General features: G+C 44.6%; 1 protein-coding gene across 1 annotated transcript in view; it reads left to right on the top strand.

The window, feature by feature from the left end:
• Positions 1-541: 541 nt before the first annotated feature.
• The window catches only part of LOC123395928, an 80,162-nt gene continuing 57,090 nt past the window's right edge, over positions 542-23,613 (top strand). The window contains exons 1-3 of the mRNA XM_045090952.1: positions 542-579; positions 938-1,206; positions 13,173-13,408. Of these exons, the coding sequence (XP_044946887.1) occupies positions 542-579; positions 938-1,206; positions 13,173-13,408 (543 nt within the window). The remainder of the gene's footprint in view (positions 580-937; positions 1,207-13,172; positions 13,409-23,613) is intronic.

The raw sequence follows: 23,613 nt of genomic DNA, 5'->3' as shown, positions 1-23,613 counted from the left end.
ATTAGACCAAGTATTGCCGATGTGGCAACCCCCTCAATTAAAGTGCTCAACTGCCCCTGCCACGTATGCAAAACCGGGTGTTCAAAATCATCAAAACGGCCTTATGGAATGATTTCCCTGGTATTTATCAGTCCAGGGGATTAAGATTCTGGTTTTGCGGTTGGGGGTGATCTATTCAGAATATGATGGTTCATGGGGGTATTTGTATTTCTTTGGATACCTAATGCATGGAGACCGTGGGAGTAGCACCTCCCCGCGTATTTGGGTCGTATCCGATCTAAAAGAAAATCGTATTGGCTATACACGTACCGGCTGTATCGACCAGACGACGTGGATTGTCTAATTATTCGAAGCCTCGCGCATTCTGGGTCCCCAGTCCCAAACTCTAAAAGTTTTCTTCCCACCTTTCCGCACCATCCAAACGACCGCCCAATCGCTGCACCGCGTCGCCTCGTGCATAACGCCCCCCCAACCCCCACTCTTCCTCTTTGAATCACATCTGCTTCTCGTCGGTTGGGTCCTTCGAACCTTGCGCAACGAGATGATCCGCTCGTTGCGAAATCTGTACCATGTTCCTCGGTGCGTTTGACATTTTAAACTTTGGGCCTTTGAACTCTTATTATTGGTTCTTGCAGTTCCATTATTTTGAAGGATTTCCCCCCTCAACATTCGTTTGAATGAATTTTGTTTCAATACATCTGTCCTCGTCCCACCATACAGCTGCCAGCCAATATTATTTCAAAGCACTTATGTAAGGTGAAAGATTGGGAAAAACTGCAATAATTATTTTTGTTTTTTTGATGAATCGATAGAGATTTTGGAACGGAGGTTCCCAAGTACGGGGACATATATAGTGACACGATTGGAGTAGTATGATTACAATTTCAATCCACGTATCTTATTTTAGCCGAATTCTAAGATTGCTCTTTGGTGATAGATCTGCTTATCAATCCTCGATCATGGCACGAAACATAATGGGAGTAAAAGACAAGAAGACCTTGGGTAAACCGAATTGTCTTCACCACATCACTGAAGGGATAAGTAGAGAAGAACAGAGGTGGGGAACCAAGGAGGTCCTTGTTATCCATCCCACTGACAATGTAAGCTCGACCTTCATATTTAAGAACAGCAGCCATCGGGATGGTGCCATATACAAGAGAAGCTTTGCTCTTCGAAAATTATGTCGTGTTACTGACCGTGATGAGAGTAAGTGATGCAAATCTCTTTCCTACTATGTTCCGGTTGATTTATAGGATATTTGACAATGATTAGCCAATTGATTGAAAGTTTGAGGCTGAATGTGCATTATTTTTTAGCAGTATGCAATGTAGCTGATGCTTTAGTAGGGAGTGTTAGTATGTTATAGTTAAAAGAGTAGAAGTCCCAAGTATTTAGTTCTGAAGTAGTTTTTTTATTGCAACATCTCTTCATTGTAAGTTGGTTGACTTTAGTTCTGAGGCCTTAGATCATATACCCAAAGTTGGTTGTCAACCTTTATTCCAACATCTCTTTATTGTAATCTGGTTGACTTTAGTTCTCAGGCCTTAGATCATATACCCAAAGTTGGTTGTCAACCTTTATTCCAACATCTCATTTTTGGTGCAATTAACACAACCATTATTTGTGGTAAGTTGCTTAATGCACTCCCTGTGCCATTAGGGAAAGCGGCCTTCAGTACATTCTCCAGAACCATGTAAGCATATGTGCACACATCTAGTACGCACAACCAATACAAAAGGATACAAGAACCACCTAGCCTTTCAGTCTCAAACAAGTTGGGTTAGGCTAGAGTTTGAAACCCATAAGTTCTCAAAAACAAGGCATGGTTCTCGCACATGAATAGCTAACTTTGATGCACCCCTATCCATAGCTTAGTTCTTTGGTGATATTCCAGTCTTTAAGATCTCCCTTTACGGACTCTTCCCATGTCAAGTTTGGTTTATCCCGACCTCTGTTGACATTATTAGCACATTTTATCCTTCCGCTATGCACCGACATTCATTGACGATTCTAGAGGCCTACATTGTATATGCCCAGGCCATCTCAAACAGTGTTGGACAAATTTCACTTCAATTGTTCTACCCCAACTCTATCACAAATATCATCATTCGGACTATCCTTTCTTGTTTGGCCACATATCCATCTCAACATGAGTATCTTTGCTACACCTAATTGTTGGAGACGTCGCCTTTAAGTCGACCAACATTTTTGCGTCATACAACATCGTAGGTTGAATGACAATCCTATAGAACCTGCCTTTTAGCTTTTCTGACACTCTCTTGTCACAAAGAATGCTAGAAGCTCGATGCCTTTTCATCCATCAAACTTTGATTTTATGGCTCACATCGTTGTCAATGTCACCATCCTTCTGGATCATTGACCCCAAATATTGAAAGGTGTTCTTTTGAGGTACCACCTGCCCATCAAAACTTAACCTCCGCATACCTAATAGTACTAAAATCACACATCATGTACTCAGTTCTAGTTCTACCAAGCCTAAAACCATTTGATTCCAAAACTTATCTCCACAACTCAACTTTCCGTTAGGCTCTATGTGATTATCGTCGACCACATTGATGACCCACAAGTATAGGGGATCAATCGTAGTCCTTTCGATAAGTAAGAGTGTCGAACCCAGCGAGGAGCGGAAGGCTCTGATAAATGGTTTTCAGCAAGGTAATAACTGCAAGCACTGAAAGTAGCGGTAACAAGTGATGGTGTAGTGAGGTGAAACGTAGCAAGCGAAAAGTAACAAGTAACAAGTAGTAGCAACGGTGCAGAAAGTGGCCCAATCCCTTTTGTAGCAAGGGACAAGCCTGAACAAAGTCTTATAGGAGGAAAAACGCTCCCGAGGACACACGGGAAATTCTGTCATGCTAGTTTCATCATGTTCATATGATTCGCGTTCGTTACTTTGATAGTTTGATATGTGGGTGGACCGGCGCTTGGGTACTGCCCTTACTTGGACAAGCATCCCACTTATGATTAACCTCTCTCCCAAGCATCCGCAACTACAAAAGAAGAATTAAGACAACGTCTAACCATAGCATTAAACTAGTGGATCCAAATCAGCCCCTTACGAAGAAACACATAGACTAGGGTTTAAGCTTATGTCACTCCAGCAACCCATCATCTACTTACGACTCCCCAAAGCCTTCCTCTAGGCCCAAATATGGTGAAGTGTTATGTCGTCGACATTCACATAACACCACTAGAGGAAAAACAACATACAGCATATCAAAATACAGAACGAATATCAAATTCACATGACTATTATCAGCATGACTTATCCCATGTCCTCAGGAACAAAAGTAACTACTCACAAAGCATAACCATATTCATGACTAGAGAGGTAATAAGTAGCATCAAGGATCTGAACATAAACTCTTCCACCAAGTAATCCAACTAGCATCAACTACAAAGAGTAATGAACACTACTAGTAACCTTACAAGTACCAATCGGAGTCGCGAGACGGAGATTGGTTACAAGAGATCAACTAGGGATTGGAGAGGAGATAGTGCTGATAAAGATGTTGATGAAAATGCCTCCCCTCCGACGAGAGGAGTGTTGGTGATGACGATGGCGACGATTTCCCCCTCCGCGAGGGAAGTTTCCCCGGCAGGATCGTCGTGCCGGAGCTCTAGATTGGATCTGCTCAAGTTCCGCCTCGTGGCGGCAGCGAAACCACGAAAAAGCTCCCAATTGAATTTTTTTTCTGGAACGAAACCCTTCATATAGCAAAAGAGGGGGGCTAGTGGGCCGTCATGGAGCCCACAAGCTTGCCATCCGCCACCAGGGGCTGGCGGTGGCAGGGCTTGTGGCGCCCTGGTAGCTCCCCTCTGGTACTTCTTTCGCCCAGTATTTTTTATATAATCCCAAAAAATTCCACGTAAATTTTCAGGGCATTTGGAGATGTGCAGAATAGTGGACTAAGATTTGCTCCTTTTCCAGTCCAGAATTCCAGCTGCCTGAATTCTCCCTCTTCAAATAAACCTTGCAAAATAAGAGAGAAAAAGCCATAAATATGGTACCACAAAGTAATATAACAGCCCATAAAGCAATAAATATCAACATGAAAGCATGATGCAAAATGGACGTATCAACTCCCCCAAGCTTAGACCACGCTTGTCCTCAAGCGAAAACCAAGTTCCATAAACATGTCCACATATTTAGGGACGAAGGTGTCGACAAAACATAATACAGACATGAGGGCATCATGATCACACATAGAACAACAATACATCATAAAGATTCTTATGGGAAAGTAACAATTCCTTCTCAAAGCAAAGCATGAAGCAAAAACCTTACCGAGAAGTAACCAACAACAGTCCAAAGTCATTGAAGCAATTGCAATTTATCACAACATCAGAAAGAGTCAAGTAAGAGCTTGTAAGGCAAACCCACATACTCAATCATCTCTTTTGTTTTCCACAATTGTTACAACTCACGTGGTATTCATGGTGTCAAAGTTTCAGCTGGACACAGAGGAAGATAGGGGCTTATAGTTTTGCCTCCTAACTATTTACCTCAAGGGTAAAGTCAACAATAATAAAGCATAAGTACTCAACTCCAAGTTGATATATGAATATAGATCTTTCCGAAGCATGTGACGGTAGCCAAGACAAAGGAGAAAATAGGGAATTGGTGAAGATCACCATGATCCTTACAAGGGAAAAAAGTAAAGGTACAATATAGGCCCTTCACAGAGGGAAGCAGAGGTTGTCATGCGCTTTTGAGGTTTGAATGTGTGTCCTCTTAGTGCAGAGGAACGTCACTTTATATTGCCTCATGTGATAAAGAACATTATTATGCAGTCTGTCGCTTTTATGTCTTCCTCATCACAGGTTCGTACAAAGCTTATTTTCCACACACTAATAGATCATACATATTAGAGAGCAATTTTTATTTCTTGCACCGATGACAACTTACTTGAAGGATCTTATTCAATCCATAGGTAGGTATGGTGGACTCTCATGGCAAAACTGGGTTGAAGGTTTATGGATGCACAAGTAGTATCTCTACTTGGTGCGGGAGTTTTGGCTAACATGAGGTGGAAGCAATCGTCACATGCTAAGGGATCTCTAATCATATAACATTGTTTGGAACCAAGCAAACACAATTCATTATGTTGTCTTCCTTGTCCAACATCTACTCCTAAGCATGTAATAGTTTGGTGAGTGCTCACAATTGTAAAAAGTGTCTAAGATGATATTTATATGTGAACCTCTCTTTCCTTATTAATTCTTATTAATTGCAACAATGACTGAAGTCTATGTTCATTTATTCTCAACAAGTTTCAATCATCATACTTGTCATATGTGAAGCTATCACTTTCCATAAGATCATCTCATGATCTTTCATGCTATCGTTCTTTTCATACTTTTGATCATGGCACAAAGCAAAGCCCTTGACTAAGATACTCTTTATTATATAGCTCGTAAGCTCGAATACATCGGGGGAGAGACAAAAGCAAAAGACTCAAGCTAAATACTAAAGACTTATTCCTCTAAAAGAAGAAATAAAAACTGAAAAGGAAAGAACTAAAACAAAGGTAAAAGCAAAAGATATAAAGGTGATACGATACCAGGGCAACTCCCCCAAGCTTGGCAGAAGCCAAGGGGATTGCCCATACGAATGCATAGTTGTCTTCCTTTGGTGGTGATGGTGGTGGAGTTGTTGCCTTTGATTCCAAGAGAGCTATCAATCTTTGATTTATACCTTTGAGATCTGCGACATGGTTTTCCAGCAAAACAACTTAACGAGAAAGGGAAATATTGTGAGCACGAGTTGTTTCGCAAAACCTTAAGAGTTCAATCAAGGATGGAGACAACACGTGGAGGAAGGGTTGGAGGAAATCTACTCCTTCAACATCTTCAATGTTGAACATAGGTTGAACTTCCTCCCTAGCTTGGGTTTTCTCCTTAGCTTTGTCCCTGGCTTCCGTGACTTCTACTCTTTTCAGATCAGCATCTACTTCTTCATGAACTTGGGGAAGATCATTCTCCCCAACAGATTCCTGAGACATCTTTGCTCCAAATCTGCGGCAGGCAACAGGCTCGAAACGAAAACAGAGGAAGACTGCGCGATACGGAGATCAAAACCTTCGGGCGAATATATATTGATTTTTTCTGGACCAGAAGGAGTGCTCCGCAAGAAAACGGAGTCCGGGAGGCACACGAGGTGCCCACAAGCCCTCCCTCCGCCACCAGGGGGTAGGTGGCGGCTTCCAAGCTTGTGGCCGCCTCGTGCGCTCTCCGGACTGCTTTTTATTTTTCTAATTTTCCAAAAAATCCAAAACGGAGGAAATTTCCTATCGGAAAAGCATCGGACTCCAATTTCTTAACGAAACAGACACCTCTTCATTTTCACGGTCTGAAACAGGCTGATAAACATCCCTTATGTACTCCTGTGGAGTTATGACATTGATGATATTGGTCTCAACATTTATGGGAGTACCAGAGATGTAATGCTTGATTCTTTGCCCATTTACCACTCTAGGAAAATTTCCTTCCATGTTATTGATTTTGATGGCACCGGAACTATATACTTCCTCGATAACATAAGGACCTTCCCATTTAGAGAGAAGCTTGCCTGCGAAGAATCTTAAACGAGAATTGTATAGCAGGACATAATCACCTACATTGAACTCTCGTTTTTGTATTCATTTATCGTGCCATCTCTTAACCTTTTCCTTGAACAACTTGGCATTCTCATATCCCTGGGCCCTCCATTCATCTAATGAACTGAGATCAAACAACCACTTCTCACCGGCAAGTTTGAAATCGAAGTTGACCTCTTTGATTGCCCAATAAGCTTTGTGTTCCAACTCAAGAGGTAAATGATAGGCCTTATCGTAAACCATTTTATACGGCGACATGCCCATGGGATTCTTATAAGCAGTCCTATAAGCCCATAGTGCATCATAAAGTTTGCTAGACCAATTCTTTCGAGATCTATTGACGGTCTTTTGTAGGATCAATTTGATCTCCCTATTACTCAATGTCACTTGACCACTAGACTGAGGATGATAAGGAGATGCAACTCTATGGTTGACATCATACTTAGCGAGCATCTTGCGGAAAACACCATGAATGAAGTGTGAACCGCCATCATTCATCAAATATCTAGGGACTCCAAATCTTGGGAAAATGACTTCTTTAAGCATCTTAATAGAGGTGTGGTGATCAGCATTTTTAGTGGGGATAGCTTCTACCCACTTAGTGACGTAATTCACAGCGACTAAGATGTGAGTGTACCCATTGGAACTCGGGAAGGGTCCCATATAATCAAAGCCCCAAACATCAAATGGTTCAATGACAAGTGAATAGTTCATAGGCATTTCCTGACGCTTACTGATGTTCCCTATTCTTTGGCATTCATCACAATACAAGACAAACTTATGGGCGTCCTTGAAGAGAGTGGGCCAATAGAAACCTGATTGCAATACCTTATGAGCAGTTCTATCTCCAGCGTGGTGTCCTCCGTAGGCTTCGGAATGACACTTCTGCAAGATCTGTCCCTGTTCATGTTCAAGCACACAACGTCTAATAACACCATCTACTCCTTCCTTATAAAGGTGAGGATCATCCCAAAAGTAGTGTCTCAAATCAAAGAAGAATTTCTTCTTTTGCTGATAGGTGAAGCTAGGTGGTATGTATTTGGCTACGATATAGTTTGTGTAATCAGCATACCACGGTGCACTATGTGAAGTGCGGATGACATTTAATTTCTCATCAGGAAAGCTGTCATCAATAGGTCGTGGGTCATCAAGGACATTCTCTAGCCTAGTCAAGTGATCTGCTACAGGGTTATCACCACCCTTTCGGTCAACGACGTGCAAATCAAATTCCTGTAGCAGGAGAACCCATCTGATCAGCCTAGGCTTAGCGTCCTTCTTCTCCATAAGGTACTTAATAGCAGCATGATCAGAGTGAATAGTGACTTTGGAATCAACTATATAAGATCTGAACTTTTCACATGCAAACACGACTGCTAAAAATTCCTTGTCCGTAGTGGCATAGTTTCTTTGGGCATTGTCTAGAGTTTTACTAGCGTAGTGAATGACATTCAACTTCTTGTCAACTCTTTGTCCTAGAACAGCACCAACAGCATAATCACTAGCATCGCACATGATTTCAAAGGGCAAGTTCCAGTCAGGTGGTTGAACAATAGGTGCGGTTATCAAAGCCTTCTTAAGTATTTCGAAAGCTTCCTCACAATCCTCATCAAAAACAAAAGGAACATCCTTCTGCAAGAGGTTGGTAAGAGGCCTAGAAATCTTAGAGAAGTCTTTAATGAACCTTCTATAGAAACCAGCATGACCTAGGAAACTTCGCATACCTCTGATATCTGTGGGGCAAGGCATTTTCTCAATTGCATCAACCTTAGCCTTATCAACTTCAATGCCTCTTCCAGAAATTTTGTGTCCTAAAACGATACCTTCATTTACCATAAAGTGGCACTTCTCCCAATTCAAGACGAGGTTGGTATCTTCGCATCTCTGTAAGACTCGATCAAGGTTGCTGAGGCAATCATCAAAGTAAGACCCGTAAACGGAGAAGTCATCCATGAAAACCTCGACAATCTTTTCACAAAAGTCAGAGAGTATAGCCATCATACATCTTTGAAAGGTGGCAGGTACATTGCATAAGCCAAAATGCATACGTCTATAAGTAAAGGTACCGAAGGGGCAGGTGAAAGTGGTTTTCTCCTGATCAGATTGTGCAACATGTATTTGCGAGAAACCTGAATAACCGTCTAGAAAGCATAAGTGTGTGTGTTTTGATATCCTTTCTAGCATTTGGTCGATAAACGGCAAAGGATAATGATCTTTCCTGGTTGCCTTGTTCAGTTTCCGGAAGTCTATCACCATCATATAGCCAGTAATAATCCTTTGTGGGATTAGTTCATCCTTATCATTAGGAACGACGATGATAGCTCCCTTCTTAGGTACGCAATGCACTGGACTTACCCAATCACTATGAGCAACATGATAAATGATTCCTGCTTCCAGAAGCTTTAATATTTCTTTTCTAACGACCTCTGTCATCTTAGGATTTAATCTCCTTTGATGATCAGCAATTGGTTTAGAATCAGGATCGGTTTTAATCTTATGTTGACATAGAGTGGGACTAATACCCTTAACATCATCAAGAGTATATCCAATAGGAGCACGGTGCTTCCTCAGAGTTTTTAGTAACTTCTTCTCTTCGTGCTCTAAGAGGAGAGCACTAATAATAACAGGATATATCTCCTTCTCATCAATATAGGCATACTTAAGAGTATCAGGCAACTGTTTAAGCTCGAACACAGGATCACCCTTTGGTGGGGGAGGATCCCCAAGCAGTTCAATAAGCAGATTATTCTTGAGAATAGGATATTGTTCTAAGACAATTTTATATTTCCTCCATATGCATATCATTTTCATGCTCAAGCAGATATTGCTCTAAAGGATCCGTAGGAGGTACGGCAATAGAGGCAAGAGCAATAATTTCATCCCTACCAGACGACTCTTTTTCATGGGGTTGTCTTCCAAATTTGGAGAAGTTAAATTCATGAGACACACCCTCGAAATTAACTGTGACAGACTGCTTAATGCCATCAATGTGAGCATTGACAGTGTTGAGAAAGGGTCTACCGAATATGATGGGACAAAAGCTATCTTGTGAAGTACCAAGGACGAGGAAATTAGTAGGTTACTTCGTCTTACCACACAGGACTTCTACGCCTCTCACAATTCCCAGAGGGCAGATAGTGTCTCTATTAGCTAGCGTAATAGTGACATCAATGGGTTCTAGCTCAGCAGGTGTAATCTCATCTTTGATTTCATCATATAGAGAACGGGGTATTGCACTAACACTAGCTCCCATATCACATAAACCATGGAAACAGTGATCTCCTATCTTAACACAAACAAAGGCCAGGCCAACTACAGGTCCGTATTTGTCTTTCACGTGAGGTTTAGCAATTCTAGCAGAGTCCTCGCAGAATTTGATAACATGCCCGTCTACGTCTTCGGTTAAGAGATCTTTAATAATAGCAACACTAGGTTCAACTCTAATCTCCTCAGGGGGTGCAAGTGGTCTAATGTAACCCCTACGTATCACGGTTGGAGCTTTAGAATAATCCTTTATCCTAGCAGGGTATGGTGGTTTTTCAGTGTAGGCACAAGGAACAACAGGATCACTAAAAGCAATGATTTTCTCCTCAACTAGATTGGTTTTGACTATGTTGCTTTCTACAGGACGATGATACTTAAACCACTTCTTTTTGGGAAGATCAACATGAGCAGCAAAAGATTCACATAGAGAAGCTACTATCTCAGAGTCAAGTCCATACTTAGCGCTAAAATATCTAGAAATGTTTGTCTCAACAAAAGATTTAACACAATCAAACTGGAAATTCATACCTGACTCCTTACCTTCCTCCAGCTCCCAATCTTCAGAGTTACGTTTAATTCTTTCCAATAAATTCCACTTGTGGTCAATATCCTTCTTCATAAAAGAACCGGTACAAGAAGTGTAAAACATGGTACGATCTTCATGAGAAAGCCGAGCATAAAAGTTTTGAGTGATAATTTATCTCGAGAGCTCATGATTGGGGCATGAATATAGCATTGATTTAAGCCTCCCCCAAGCTTGAGCTATGCTTTCCCTGTCACGAGGCCAAAAGTTATAAATAAAGTTTCGATCACGATGTACTAAATGCATAGGATAAAACTTTTGATGAAATTCCAATTTCAACCGATTGTAGTCCCATGATCCAGTATCATCACATAGCCTATACCATGTCAATGCCTTGTCCTTCAAAGATAAAGGAAAGACTTTCTTATTTACCTCATCCTCGGGAAAACCTGCAAGCTTAAATAAACCACAAACTTCATCTACATAGATCAGATGTAAGTCTGGATGTGAAGATCCATCTCGTGTAAAAGGATTAGCCAGCAGTTTCTCAAGCATACCCGAAGGAATTTCATAAAAGGTATTTTTAGTAGGTACCTCAGGTTGAGGAACAACTCCTCGTGCTTCCGTTCGTGGTGAAGATACCCCGAACAAACTCCTCAAAGGAACAGTTTCCATAGTGACAAGTGACAATAAATTTCAGCACAGTATAAAAATGTTTACTTACTAATTTCCACTTACCAAAGGCACTTCGCTCCCCGGCAACGGTGCTAGAAAAGAGTCTTGATGACCCACAAGTATAGGGGATCAATCATAGTCCTTTCTATATGTAAGAGTGTCGAACCCAATGAGGAGCGGAAGGCTCTGATAAACGGTTTTCAGCAAGGTAATAACTGCAAACACTGAAAGTAGCGGCAACAAGTGATGGTGTAGTGAGGTGAAACGTAGCAAGCGAAAAGTAACAAGTAACAAGTAGTAGCAACGGTGTAGCAAGTGGCCCAATCCCTTTTGTAGCAAGGGACAAGCCTGAACAAAGTCTTATAGGAGGAAAAACGCTCCCGAGGACACACGGGAATTTCTGTCATGCTAGTTTCATCATGTTCATATGATTCGCGTTCGTTACTTTGATAGTTTGATATGTGGGTGGACCGGCGCTTGGGTACTGCCCTTAATTGGACAAGCATCCAGCTTATTCTTAACCTCTCTCGCAAGCATCTGCAACTACAAAAGAAGAATTAAGACAACGTCTAACCATAGCATTAAACTAGTGGATCCAAATCAGCCCCTTACGAAGCAACGCATAGACTGGGGGTTTAAGCTTCTGTCACTCCAGCAACCCATCATCTACTTACTACTCCCCAATGCCTTCCTCTAGGCCCAAATATGGTGAAGTGTTATGTAGTCGACGTTCACATAACACCACTAGATGAAAAACAACATACAACATATCAAAATACCGAACGAATATCAAATTCACATGACTATTATCAGCATGACTTATCCCATGTCCTCAGCAACAAAAGTAACTACTCACAAAGCATAATCATAATCATGATTAGAGGTGTAATGAATAGCATCAAGGATCTGAACATAAACTCTTCCACCAAGTAATCCAACTAGCATCAACTACAAAGAGTAATCAACACTACTAGTAACCTTACAAGTACCAATCGGAGTCGCGAGACGGAGATTGGTTACAAGAGATGAACTAGGGATTGGAGAGGAGATGGTGCTGATGAAGATGTTGATGAAGATGCCTCCCCTCCGACGAGAGGAGTGTTGGTGATGATGATGGCGACGATTTCCCCCTCCGGGAGGGAAGTTTCCCCGGCAGGATCGTCCTCCGGAGCTCTAGATTGGATCTGCTCAAGTTCCACCTCGTGGCGGTGGTGAAACCACGAAAAAGCTCCCGATTGATTTTTTTTTTCTGGAACGAAACCCTTCATATTGCAAAAGAGGGGAGCTAGTGGGCCGTCAGGGAGCCCACAAGCTTGCCATCCGCCACCAGGGGGTGGCGGTGGTAGGGCTTGTGGCGCCCTGGTAGCTCCCCTCTGGTACTTCTTTCGCCCAGTATTTTTTATATAATCCCCAAAAAATTCCACGTAAATTTTCAAGGCATTTGGAGATGTGCAGAATAATGGACTAAGATTTGCTCCTTTTCCAGTCTAGAATTCCAGCTGCCTGAATTCTCCCTCTTCAAATAAACCTTGCAAAATAAGATAGAAAAGGCATAAATATGGTACCACAAAGTAATATAACAGCCCATAAAGCAATAAATATCAACATGAAAGCATGATGCAAAATGGACGTATCACACATCATCCTCAGAAGATCATACACCATTTCAGTCAAAAAAAAAGACCATACACCATGCGGTATCTCCTTTTATATCCCTTGTGACCACATCCATCACCAAAGCAAAAAGGATCTTATGGATAACAAACATCTTATGAAGTTCTCTAAAGATCAAACATCTTATGAAGTTCTCTAAAGATCAAGAAAGTTTAACATATTGTTTCATTAAACATTTTGCCATACACACATTGAAGTCTTGTTAACCACTACTCTTATAGTTTGTTTCAGTATTTCCATCATGTAGCATTGCGTCATTCTCCTCACTTCTTCGATTAGTATTTATTTTTTTGGTATTCAATAATAGTAACATTGGAGGCATTTGATTAGGTGATTATATTTGAACTCAGATATGTGCGTGAAAAGCATGATTATACTTTTAGAGTACATCTTTATTTAATATTATATATATAATGAAGCACAACTTGAGCCAATGATGCTACCGGAGCCAGCGGATTGCTTTCCTGACCGAGAAAGGTGTTGTGTGCATTATAAATGCCCGATGATGCAAGTTTTCTCATTAAAATTGGCTAGTGTCTCTATCAACACCAGTCCGGTAGAACTATATGGATATATCGCAGTGTTGGATCATTTGGACTTGTTGCTTAATTATATTGTCAACCGTAGCAGGGATGACCCCATTATTGCGCAACAGGTGCACATCATTACCTCATGCATTTTATTTTTAGCAATTTGCTTATTTTATAATGTGATCTCAATTCCATCACATTCATAGAGAAGATGAATTAAAATATAATATTGTTATTGCATACTACAACTAATTAATCTCCTTTCAGTAGTAGATTTGGAGCCAAATGTTGTATCTATACCAATATCAAAAGATTCAAAGGGGCAGATCCAACTAATCTTGGCCATGGAACCAAGTCAATCTAACGACCTAGACTGCTTCAATGGCGAGATGTCATGTGGGGTCAGCCCTATATGCGCAAGGCAGGCTCCACGCGGTCTGGGCTTGCATCGGCCTAAACTATGGCCTAGTTTAATTATAGAAGTTGTGTTAGATTAGGAGTCTGGGTTAGTTGGAAAGGTTTAGTCCCGTAGAAGGTTACCCTGCCAACTCCCAATTAGAGTAGGAGTCTAGTCTTGTAATGAGGCTTTATATAGCCAGCCTTTGGATCAATAAAATTAACCAAAAACAATCTAATCTCTCACCCCTATGCTCGTGCGCCCCGACGCCTCTCCTCACCCCCTTCTCCAGCGATAGGCCAGCGAGGGATTCGCCCTCGGCCTCGCGTCTCTCGCAACTACTACCTCCGCTCCAACCCACCAGCCCATGAGAACTTGGTATCAGATTCTTCGTCGATCAACCGCCTGTGCCGCCTGCACCCTTGCCGCAAACCCTAGAAGACCTTGTGCTCAAACAACACGAGGATCATGAGGTCGTGGTCGCCATGCTGAACAACCTCTCTGAGGAGAACCACACAGCACGGACGGAGCGTGCTGAGGACCGCGCCACCCTCAAATCCATCGCAGACATGCTCAAGGAACTCTAGGGACAGCTCGCCGATACATCCCAGCAATAGTGCGCGCATAACCTAGCCCTCCTCTGGCTTGAAGGGAAGGGCACACCCCAACTAGGCGGCCTCAGACTCCTGCGGCCACTCGAGATATCCCACGCCGCACCCCCGACTGCCATGTCCGAACCACCAGATCAAGTGCCACGCCTCTACAAGATCGACTTTCCCCTCTATGACGGGGCTGGCGATCCACGACCCTAGTTTACGCGCTGCATCATGTTCTTCCTGGGCCAACAGACGCGGGAGGGTGATAAAACCTGGCTCGCATCCTACCACCTCACCAATGTCGTCGCATTATGGTATGGCCACCTCGAGGCAAAGCTGGACCAGTGGCCATCCTGGATAGAGTTTCATGAAGTGATCACCAACCACTTCGGTCCACCAACACGCGCCAACACCTTTGGCGAGCTGATCTCCACTCGCCGCTTCGGCACCGTGCCAGAATATTCCAAGCGCTTCCTAGAGAATCTCTCTCTCTGGTGCAGCCCATTGCCGATGACGATGAGTGGGATATCTTCAACAACAACTTGGGCGAGCCCATGAAAACTCAGGTTGAGATGTTGAAACCAACGGCTTCGGACACGTCCATGGACTTAGCAATCTCCTTTGAGCACCTCAATACTGTCACCAGCACCGCGGCCCCCGCTGCACAACCCGGTCGTCCACTCCATCCCATGGGCGCACCTAATCTGACCTTACCAGACTCCTCTAGCCCCTCGCCCGTGCTTGTCTTCAAGAAACTCACGCCGACCGAGATGGATGAACGGCGCGCTAAGGGTCTTTGCTTCAACTGTGAAGAGAAGTTTGTGCGGGGCCGTCGCTGCAAGCGGTTGTTCTACATTCAGTCCGCCTATGCCGAAGATGAGCAGTTTGAGGATTTCCAGGAGGCACAAACCTCCCTTTTGGTTGTCACCGGTATTCGCACCAGCGACACAATGCAGGCAACTCTGTGCATCGGGGACCGTGACCTGGTCGCCTTGCTTGACTCGGGCAGCACTCATAACTTCAACCACGAAGAGCTAGCCATCATCATCGGGCTGCCTTTCTCCTCCAATCGTCGCATGGGAGTCACGGTCGCTAATGGCGATAAGGTGACCTGTGGGACTCCTGCAGCAAGCTGTGGTCACCATTGAGAAGGAGCGTTTCGTTTTGGATCTGCATTCCATCCCACTGGGCGGGTTCGACATCATCCTCGCTACACGATTTATTAAAGCTCATGGGCCAATTCTCTGGGATTTCACGACGCAGTGGATGTCGTTTTCGCACTCGGATCACCGTGTGGAGTGGTTGGGACTTGGCTCCCTCGGACGACCTGCCAACCTACATGCGTGTGAAGGCAAGGACCTCCTGGATAGCCTTCTGGCCACATTCGCCGACGTTTTCGCTGACCCTCAGAGTCTGCCACCGCAGCGTGCTAATGGCCATCATATTCATCTTCTTCCCGGGATACCACCGGTTGCTGTTTGCCCCTACGGCTACCCAACTATTCAGAAGAACGAACTGGAGCACCAATGTTCACAGATGTTGGCTCGTGGTCTGATCCGTCCTAGTTCTTCGGCATTTTCATCCCTAGTTCTACTCGTCAGAAAGAATGACGGGACTTGGCATTTCAGTATCGACTACCGTGGTCTCAACCTTGTCACCATAAAGGACAAAATTTGAATTCCCGTTGTCGATGAACTTCTGGATGAGCTGAAGGGCGCCCGTTTTTTCACGAAACTGGATCTTCGGTCAGGTTATCACCAGGTTCGGATGGCCCCTGAGGATATCCACAAGACGACGTTTCGCACACATGAGGGCATTTTTGAGTTTGTGGTGATGGCCTTTGGTTTGAACAATGCCCTATCAACGTTCCAAGCACTCATGAACGACGTCCTCTGTCCCTACCTCCCCCGGTTTGTGCTTGTGTTCTTCAATGACATCTTGATCTACAACTCGTCCTGGTCGGATCACCTACGTCATGTCAAGCTCGTCTTGGAGGCTATGCGCACACATTAGTTGTTTCTCAAGCGCTCCAAGTGTTCTTTTGGGGTGGAAACCATGGCTTATCTGGGACACGTCATCTCCGCTGCAGGAGTTGCCATGGACAGAGACAAGATTCTCGCTATGGTGGACTCGCCGGTTCCGCGCAATGTCCGCGATGTGCATGGTTTCTTAGGTCTGGCCGGATACTACCGCAAGTTCATCCGGGATTTTGGCACCATTGCAGCTCCCCTCACAACACTCCTCAAAAAAGACTGATTTCTTTGGACGCCTCCAGCGACTTGTCACACCCTGTTTGTCACCACAAATGTTTTGAGTTGCAAAAATCAGGGCTTGTTAAAACTTTTTCAAATGATGTTGTGAATGCCATGAATGCCTTGTATGATTGTATGCTTGTTGCTTGTTGAACCAAACCCATGGCTAAATCATTTATTTATTTAAAATGAATTTCCAAAACTCTTTTCTTTGACATCAAATCACCTCTACCTTGCTTGGGTTACACTACTAGCTCATGATGTCTAGTAGTACTCCCAACCAAAGTTGGTGATCTGAACTCAAATACTATTATGTTTTGCCAAAAACATTATTTAATGATTTAAAACATTGTTTTTCTATTTTAAATACATGTCTGTTTCTAAGGCCAAAAATGATATTCCCACAAGGAAAAATGCTTCCCTGCCTTAGAAAATTCTGAGTAAATTCACGGAAACTCAGAAGGACATATATTTTCCATACATAACATTTTCAACCCTATTTTATATTATAATTATTTGAGTAAAACCCTGAAAACCATTTCTGTGTGTTTAACCTTTTGAGATATTTCATAAGGAAATATTCTCAATAAAATCCCATTAAATTACAGGAGCCTCCCCAAGCTATATTTGGTGCCCACATAAACTCTCACCTTGATCCAAGGTGGGGAAGTCACCAAATGAGCCTAAAACCCTCTCTGTCCAGAATAGACTTGGAACAACTCTACATAGCAAAGTTTGTCCAATGGGGCTGAAACTTTGCAGGAGTGTTTTGCACCTCAAATGAGGACTCCACACTAAAAATGAGATTTGCTAGACTCTGTTTAGTCACACTCCCTTTGGAGAAGACAGATCTGGCCATTTTCATGCATTTTCAAGTTTACAAAGCTAAACTTGTGCAATGGAGCTCAAAATTGGTGGAAGCCTCTACTTTAACCCCAAGACCAAATCTGTTAAGTGGTAGTTCCAGTGGTGGAGTGGAAGCACCCCAAACCACTGTCGAACACCTTCTGACAGCAAGGTAAAAACCCACCTAGCCACTGTTTTACCCCATGTCAGAGCCTCAAACTTGTTGTATTAGTGCATCAGACCAACCTAAACACCCAGTCAACTGGCCCCTCCCCAGTTCGAAGCACAAGTGACAAAAACTCCAATTTGTGCCACAGATCAGCACTGGCAACACTAGTAAACCATGTCCCCCTTGAACAGTCGGTGCTCTCACTAGCACACAACGGCTATATACACTCCCAGCAACACCCAGGACATGAGGGACACGTCTGAAGTGCCCTAGAGCGCGCCAGCATGCCGTGGCATGCCAAAACTGCGCTCCGGACGCGCTACAGGGAGCAACCGAGAAGGGGACGACGCTCTCGGCCGGTTCCAACCTCCCGTGAAGTGTCCAAGACCTCCCTCGACAACCCCTCAGTGTAAAGTAGCCGCCAGGGACCCTCCTCCCCCGCGCTAGAGCTCGGGCGACGCGTGCCTGCTCGCACCCGACTCGGTCGAGCATGCACGAACGCTGCAGCTCGACCCCACGCTCTCTCCCTCTGCGGCCGATGCTTCAGAGCGTCCTAAACCACGTCCGGAGACCGTGGTTTCGCAGCCAGCTCCTCACTGTGCACACACGCGCGCCACGGTGGGTCACCGGCGCAAAGAGTTCGGCTCACCGTCGCTAGCCTATAAATAGGCCCCTCGGCGCCTCAGCACCCCTCCAACAGCCTCTGCACGACCACTAGCTCCCCCTAACCACCCAATCGAGCTCGCAGAGCCCCGGTACTCGAGATCGACTAAGGCCCCTCCGCCTCGGAGCTCCGGTCGATTACCGGTTACGTGCCGGCTCCTGCGACACTCAACCCGCCAGAACACTCCCCTCGACACAAGGAACCTTTTCCCCAACAGCCCCGAGGTTTTCCGTGCCCCTAGCTATCAGTTCAACCACCTCCCGAAACTCCTCCGCCACGTCCACCTTGTCGACGGCGACTCCAAGCCTCTCTGGCGCTGTCCCGACCACCTACAGGTAGGCGGAGGCATGCTGAACCCATTCCTGCCCTTAGCTAGGCCCATGGACGACGGTAGCCTCGCCGGTGTTCGTCTCCTCCTCTCTGGCTGGAGGTAGGGGAAAAACCCGACAGGTGGGCTCCACGTGTCGGCGTCCTGGAGCTGCCCCGCGCGCAGCCACTACCGCTGACTCCAGGGGCCCGCACATCAGGTTCAAACCTGGCGCACGCGCGCCTGGCAGCGTGCTGGCTGGCTGGGCCGTCCTGCTTCCCATGCCAGTCTTTGGCCTTTTCTTTTATTTTTAAAACCTGAGACTAAATAATTTTTGTAAAAATAACTATCCACTGGAAAAATATGATTCTTCAACTGATATTTTTCTAAAAATGAGTAGTATTTGATTCTGCCATTGTTGATATTTTCAAAAGCATAATCTGTTTTATAACAATATAAAGGCATTAAAAGCAATAATTTGCTTCTGTTTTGTATTTATTAAAAATGCTTTGCTAGTAAAAACAAAGAGAAGATATTTTTCAAAGTAACAACCTGATTTTTACCAAGACTTGCAACATTTTTAAAAGTGGTTTGTGATCTGTTTTTGTGTGAGCTATTTCTTATTTATTCTATTCTCGATGATAGAATTACCGAGTGACGAAGGATTCGGAGCGGAAGACCTCGAAGACCCAGGATATTTAGCTGACCAAGGCAAGCAGCCCTTTGACCATGACTTAAGCATATGAATTGATGCATGCTAGAATAGCAAGTACTTTTCCGATGCATGTGATCACAATGCCGGTTCATCATTGGTGTGATGGTACCGAAGGCTTCTTCGAAGCACTTGCATGATAGTGATGTTATACATATGGATCCTCGGAGCACAAGCATGATGAGCTTGACCCTACCATGAGGATCATGCTACTGTCATGCTGACTAGTAGAGTTACAGAATCATTGCATTGAGCTTGACCCTACCCCTTGAGGATCATGTTAATACCATGTTGACAAGTAAAGATAGAGCATATTATCATGAGCATGATGATGAGTTAAATCAAGAGTTTATAAAAAACCGTCGGGTGCCACTAATGCCCGAGGGTGATGATGAGTTGGTGATCACTTTTGGTGAAGTTATGCACCGGTGTTTTTGTGTGAGTATGGTTTCGGAAAGGGGGTTAGATTTATGATGTGTCGACCGTACCAACCTTACCAGTACGACCACGATACCCCTTTATGTGATGGGGCTTTGTTGATTACTCTGGTCGGTACTAGCAAAGAGCCACATTACTAGTGGCGGGAGTGATTGTCGTCGCTCTCGTGATGGGGTCGTGCCAGGTAGGACGACTATGCCATTATTATGAGTTCCAGGCACACCATTGGTCCCCGCATGGTTGATACTGTCCAGAGTCGGTGCTCGTAAGATGTACAACATGTGGGCTGGGTACCAATCGAGTGGACCTCCTGTCTAGTATCGTCAAGGGAAAGATGATGATCGGGTACTTACCTCGGGTATATGTGATATACCGCGAGTCGTGGATGACACGGAAGTTTCCCGGATCTCGTGGGTCCAGCGTACTACCTCTGCAGAGTGTAAACTATTCGAATAGCCGTGTCCACGGTCAAGGACAGTTGGGTAATCCTGCTTAAAATACGTCCTGATATTTCCGCATAAACCAAGTGTGAGTGTGTGTGTGGTGTTAAAAAGGTGTTGTTATAATAAAGATAATAATATGACCAAGTTCGGTGACTTGGCATATAGGGTAAACCCGGATGGTTTAACCCACAGTTGATACATTGAGGTTATGACAAGTCCAATGACTTGGCATAGAGGGTGAACCCGGATGGTTCAACCCTTAGCAGATATGTTGATATCTGTAACATGTTCTTCAAAAGTAATTCTTTAGCTTGATGCATATACATGATCATTCCACCCAGATGAGTTACACTAAAGATGCATGATATTGTTATCCTTCACTTTCATTGTTCATGTCATGGGCTGCTTGCGAGTACATTCAAAAGTACTCATTGGCTTGCCACTGGTTATAATATTGACCAGACAAGGAAGGATCGGAGTTTGGCGATGAGTACGTGTTCGAAGACGGACCTGCGATCTAGGACGCTTCCAAGTCAGAATGCTTGTCCGTGTAGGCTTGATGGCATGGGCACCCGCTTAGCCCTTATGAGTTTCCGCTACCCGTTGTACCCGCTTTATTTGGCCTTAGGCCCTGTTTGTGAACCTGACCCTTCGATCATGTGATGTAATATTTGGTATTTGGATGTAAGACTCTATTATTCAGTATCTGTGTTCAGTGAGCATTGATCCTTGGGATCACTCAGCACGGCAATCTCGACTCACCAGTCGGGGTCCCCACACGACTACTGCCTTTGAAGCTCTCAAGACAGCTCTTACCATCGCCCTTGTGCTTCAGTTGTCGGATTTTGCAGTGTCTTTTATTGTGGAGTGTGATGCCTCTGGATCGGGTTTCGGGGCAGTCCTGCATCAAGGTGGCGGCCCCATTGCCTATTTTAGCAAAACCATCGCCCCGTGCCATGCTTCACTCACCGCTTACGAGCGGAAGCTCATTGGTTTGGTGCATGTCGTGCACCACTAGCAGCCCTATCTTTTGGGATGTGCGTTCGTCATCAAAACCGACCACTACAGCCTTAAGTTTTTACTGGACCAACGCGTCACTACCATTCCTCAGCATCATTGCATGGGCAAGCTGTTAGGGTTCGACTTTAAGGTGGAATATAAACCAGGTCACCAAAACATCGTTGCCGACGCTCTTTCTCACCGTGATGCTCTTGCTGACCAGGCACTCGCCATATACGGGCCTGCTTTTGATCTGTTCGAAGCTCTTCGTCAGGTTTCTCACACGGACTCGACACTCGTCACATTACGGGAACAACTCGAATCTGGTGAGTTGGGCCAGCCTTGGGTTCTCGTGGATGATATTGTCACCATCCAGTAGCGGGCTTATGTGTCACCCGCATCACTGCTGGTCGGGGAGGTCCTGGTTGCAGCCCATGATGCCGGCCATGAAGGTATCCAGAAGTTGCGTCATAGTCTTCACCGGGATTTCCATCTGCCGCAAGCAAGGGCAACACTTCAGCAGTATATTCGCGCTTGTCAGGTTTGTCAACGCAACAAGGCAGAGCAGCTTCATCCAGCGGTCTTGTTGCAGCCCTTGACAGTTCCATCTCGTGTCTAGGAAGGCATCTTCATGGATTTCACTGAGGCACTTCCTAAGGTGGGCGGCAAGAGTGTGATCCTGACTATCGTGGACCGTTTCTCCAAGTCTGCACATTTCATACCCTTGGCGCATCCGTACACTACTGAGTCTATTGCTAAAGCCTTCTTCTCCAACATTGTCCGACTTCATGGGTTTCCAACGTCCATTGTTTCGGACCGGGATGTGGTTTTCACTTCGGGCTTTTGGACGGCTCTGTTTGCCGCCGCAGGGACGCGCTTGCACATGAGTTCGACCTTCCATCCATAGTCTGATGGACAATCAGAGGCCATCAATCGCGTCATCACTATGAATATGCGTTGCATAACGGGGGATCGCCCACGGTAGTGGCTACAATGGTTACCTTGGGCGGAGTACTGCTACAACACTTTGTACCGTTCAGCATTGAAGGATACTCCTTTCAGGGTGGTTTATGAACGGGATCCCCCCTCACTCCAGGATTATACGCCGGGAAAAATTCGCGATCAGGCGGTGGAACGACAGCTCGTCGACCGTGATCAGTTCATACTCGACATCCGTGAGCGTCTCCTTCGGGCAGCATAGCAGTACAAGCATTACTATGATGATAAGCATCGGGCCCTTTCTTTTGATATTGGCGAGTGGGTTTGGCTACGTCTTCAGCACCGGTCGGCTGCATTCCTTGGAGTAGACGCTACAGGTAAGTTGGCTCCCAAATATTATGGACCTTTCAAAGTCCTCGTTAAAATTGATACGGTTGCTTACCGTTTGGAGCTACCCCACACGCCCGCATTCACAATGTCTTCCATGTCGGGGTCCTGAAGAAATACCATGGTGAGCCATCGAAAGTTCCGTCGATGCTTCCCCGCTATTTCAAGGTCGAGTACATCCAACTCATGTCCAAGCATTGTGTGCTCGTATTGCTCACGACGTTCAACAGGTGCTCATTCAATGGGAGGACCAGCTGGAATCTCCTGCATCATGGGAGGATGTCACTACCTTCCGTGATCGTTATCCAGGTTTCCATCTCGAGGACGAGCTGTTTCAAAATGGAGGGGATATGTCATGTGGGGTTAGCCCTATCGACGCAAGGCAGGCCCCACGCAGTCTGGGCCTGCACGGCCTAAACTATGGCCTGGTTTAATTATAGAAGTTGTGTTAGATTAGGAGTATGGGTTAGTTGGAAAGTTCAGTCCCGAAGAAGGTTACCCTGCCAACTCCCAATTGGAGTAGGAGTCTAGTCTTGTAATCACGCTTTATATAGCCAGCATTTGGATCAATGAAATTAAGCACAAACAATCTAATCTCTCACCCCTATGCTCCTGCGCCTCGGCGTCTCCCGTCTCTCATGATTGCAACCTCCGCTCCAACCCACCAGCCCATGACATGAGCGTTCAACATGTTTAGCATGTAATCACATACAAATATAACACTTTGGAATCGGAAGGTTTTAGGTTTAGTAAAACTAAACCTGAGTACACGAGGTGCGGTTTTAGTACTACTAGACATCAGAAGGTTAACCTTGATGGGCAGGTGGTATCTCAGGACACCTTCAATATTTGGGGTTAATGCTTGTAGAATGATGGTTATATCAATTAAGATGTGAGCCATCAAATTAAATTCATCTCTTCGAGCATCTTTTCGCCTGTGTCCATATCTCCAACAGGTATGTGCTCTTCATATTCTTCTTTGGTCCTCTTGAAGAGATTGGCTGGAATTATGAGATTCTTTGCCTTGGATCTCTCCATTGCCATGAAAACGGAAAACATTTGAAACCATGTGTAGGACCAAATAAAGCTTTATAGTACTCAGTGCCATGCTCCACTAGATTAGCAGTCCCTTGAATCATAGCATCTTCCTTTTTCAATGACAAAACGTGATTTTTCCTCCT

Source organism: Hordeum vulgare, chromosome 5H, assembly GCF_904849725.1.
Source record: "Hordeum vulgare subsp. vulgare chromosome 5H, MorexV3_pseudomolecules_assembly, whole genome shotgun sequence".
NCBI classification, from domain to species: Eukaryota; Viridiplantae; Streptophyta; class Magnoliopsida; order Poales; family Poaceae; genus Hordeum; species Hordeum vulgare.
Note: the sequence above shows the minus strand (reverse complement) of the source record. Positions and strands in the feature narration are given on the sequence as shown.